The sequence below is a fragment of the Pogonomyrmex barbatus genome, unplaced genomic scaffold (assembly GCF_055798465.1).
Source record: "Pogonomyrmex barbatus isolate J1 unplaced genomic scaffold, ASM5579846v1 scaffold20, whole genome shotgun sequence".
Taxonomy (NCBI): Eukaryota; Metazoa; Arthropoda; class Insecta; order Hymenoptera; family Formicidae; genus Pogonomyrmex; species Pogonomyrmex barbatus.
In genome coordinates, this window is record NW_028297117.1 from 57,501 (window position 1) to 60,171 (window position 2,671).

The window sequence follows — 2,671 nt, forward strand, 5'->3', positions numbered from 1 at the left end:
ATTGCGCATTATATTCTAGACAATCAATATCGAATCACTGAATTTTCCTGATTCCTGATTCGGAAAAGTCAGTCGATAGCTTTTAAGCCTCAGAATAAAGGATAAACCGGTCCACGTTATTTCGACATATGGTACTAAATGGAAATTCCACATTTGTCATATAATCGTGTGTGGAAAAAAACACTTTTGCTGGCAAATCTAAAAATTTGGCGATCCAGATGTCGATCCGAAAATAATTTTATTGGATCTTTGAAATTTATTATATACAACGTTCAAATTGGTTGTTAGAAGATCAAAATTTTGTGCAGTTACGTTTAAGTCCTACATAATAATTTTGGTGACCGAACAAAGCTCTATATCTAACCAAGTTTTTAGATTTGCCAGTAAAAGTGTTCTCTCCGTGTAATAATGAGCGAGCAATTGCGACATGAAGTAAAAGCAACCGCGACTCTTCTTAATTCAGATTCTTCTTAGACGAATGCAACGCATCTAAGATTACGGTAATTTCATGTTTTACGACATCGTCGAAGATTTCGCGGTGCGACGACTCGTCGATACAGTCCGCGACACTAACATTCGAATTGCCCGACGCGATAAGGCATTTCAAGTTCACATTGCTCTCTGAAGCTCTCTCTGAAGTTCTCTCGAGCTTTTCTATTCAGTTAATTCGTATATATTTCTCGCAACTTACGGAAGGGATTAGGAAAGCAGGAGACAGGGATTCCTCCGCGGGCTGATAAGTCATCATCGTCGTGCGCACGTGTCGCGCCAGGGATCCATCGTGGGAGAAATCCGACGATGCGGCGTCTCTCTCGCACCCGTTGCCCTGCGTCTTATTGTCGCGGTTCTTGAAGACGCGCCGCGCCGAATTGCGGCGCGCCTCCGCGAACGCGATTCCTCGCAGCAGCATCCTCAGCGCGATGTCGCAGCGCGAGAAATAAACAAAGAGGGAAATGCAGAAGAGCGCTTATCGTGTTTCGGCAAACAGAGTTTAGGGTCTTCCTTGTCAACTCTCTCGGCGATAACGAAGAGCACTAGTCGACACGTGCGAAGCACCTCCGACTGTACCGCTGACGTAATTTAAACATCAAAATTTCGCGACGCCGCGAGGGAATGACTCGCGAAGAGATAAGCAACTGATGGCCGCAATTGTCGAATCTGCAACTCGCGCGAACGTGAGATATGTGCGAATACGGCGAAGCGTAAAAAAACCGCGAACGCGACAAGGCGAATTCGATCCTTCGCTCGGATAACTTGATCAGTTCTGCAGGATCGCGCCGATACATAAGAGCAATATGAGTGCGCCCCTTATCTACGAATACTGGCTGATAACGCGGTACAATCTTGTTGGAAAACGCTTGTTTGAACGGTTGCTTTGTATTTTGCATACAAAGCAAAAACAAGAAAGAGCAAAAGAGAAGAGTTCGAAAAAAAAAATGTGCACATTCCGAGCGTTAGATAAAATATAGAATTTTCTCTATTTTTAGGAGAGAATAACACGATTGCATTATTATTTTGAAATAAGATCGCGAGATTAATTCTTTGGAAATGTGTTTTGCACGTACGCCGTCGATTACGCGAATTCATACGAAGATTGCGGCAGATACAGGATGAAAAAATATCACGCGTCTGATCTGTTATCCATATCGATTGTTAATCAAAGGTGATGTTAAATAATTTTGTATCAGTTGGTACCAGTTTTATTAGCTTTTCCTGTGATTTATATATCGACTTGTGCTACCTATATGAAGTTGCACGTTCATTTTTTTACGGAACTCGTATGACTAATTACGTGGCGCAAAAATTATACATTAAACAACATTGTATATATATATATATATATTCGCTTAATTATGCATTCTGCATATATACTAATGCAATTTACATATCGCTTCCAGTATAGAATCGAAGCGTCATTTATTACAAATTATATGAACGGTGCGTGTTTAGAACTTAACTTTCGTAAAATCATCTCTATCTACAGATTAATGCCTCGTTATTACATCGTGTGAGTCTTGTTTAATTTATGCTGCACGTGGAAGATAGTTTTTATACATAGTGCACATATGTAGTACACTGAATGTGAAACGTGACGTAACGTGCTATAAACATAGCAATTGAGATAAAAAGTATATTAGTATTTGCTTTACTTGTGTGCTTAACAGTAACATTTTTTTATCTTATTAACATTTTATTTACAAGATTGTTATATTTGATAAATAAAAAATTCGGATAAACAGAATAGAATTTTATATAAATATAATTTATATTTAATTATAAGTTTTTCATATAAAGTTGATAAAAAGTTTGGATAAAAAGACTTCAATTTGATGTAAATTTGATATACACTTGATAAACGTACATTTTTTTTTATATTATAATATACATTTGAGAATTTTTATCTGCCTTAAACTATTTAACATAGTCCAAAGTGAATTGTGAGAACCATGAACTGCGATTAGATGTCACGGGACAAAAAACAAGTTGATCTAATTGCAGAGTGAATCCCGAGGAAGTGGACATCGCGTGGACAGAACTGACATTCGGTTGGATCGTAACGAAGCGTTTTCTGCACGGACTGTACGTTGCTAAGTCCGTCCGACTCCTACCAAGATTAAGGTAATGCTCGGCTGATATGATACAATAGTTATGTAGTCTTTTCAGTGCTCTA

General features: G+C 38.5%; 1 protein-coding gene across 1 annotated transcript in view; it reads right to left on the reverse strand.

The window, feature by feature from the left end:
• milt (trafficking kinesin-binding protein milt) overlaps positions 1-1,151 on the reverse strand; it is a 48,363-nt gene extending 47,212 nt beyond the window's left edge. The window contains exon 1 of the mRNA XM_011631702.3: positions 692-1,151. Coding sequence (XP_011630004.2) covers positions 692-910 — 219 coding nt within the window. The 5' untranslated portion in view covers positions 911-1,151. The remainder of the gene's footprint in view (positions 1-691) is intronic.
• Positions 1,152-2,671: the final 1,520 nt, after the last annotated feature.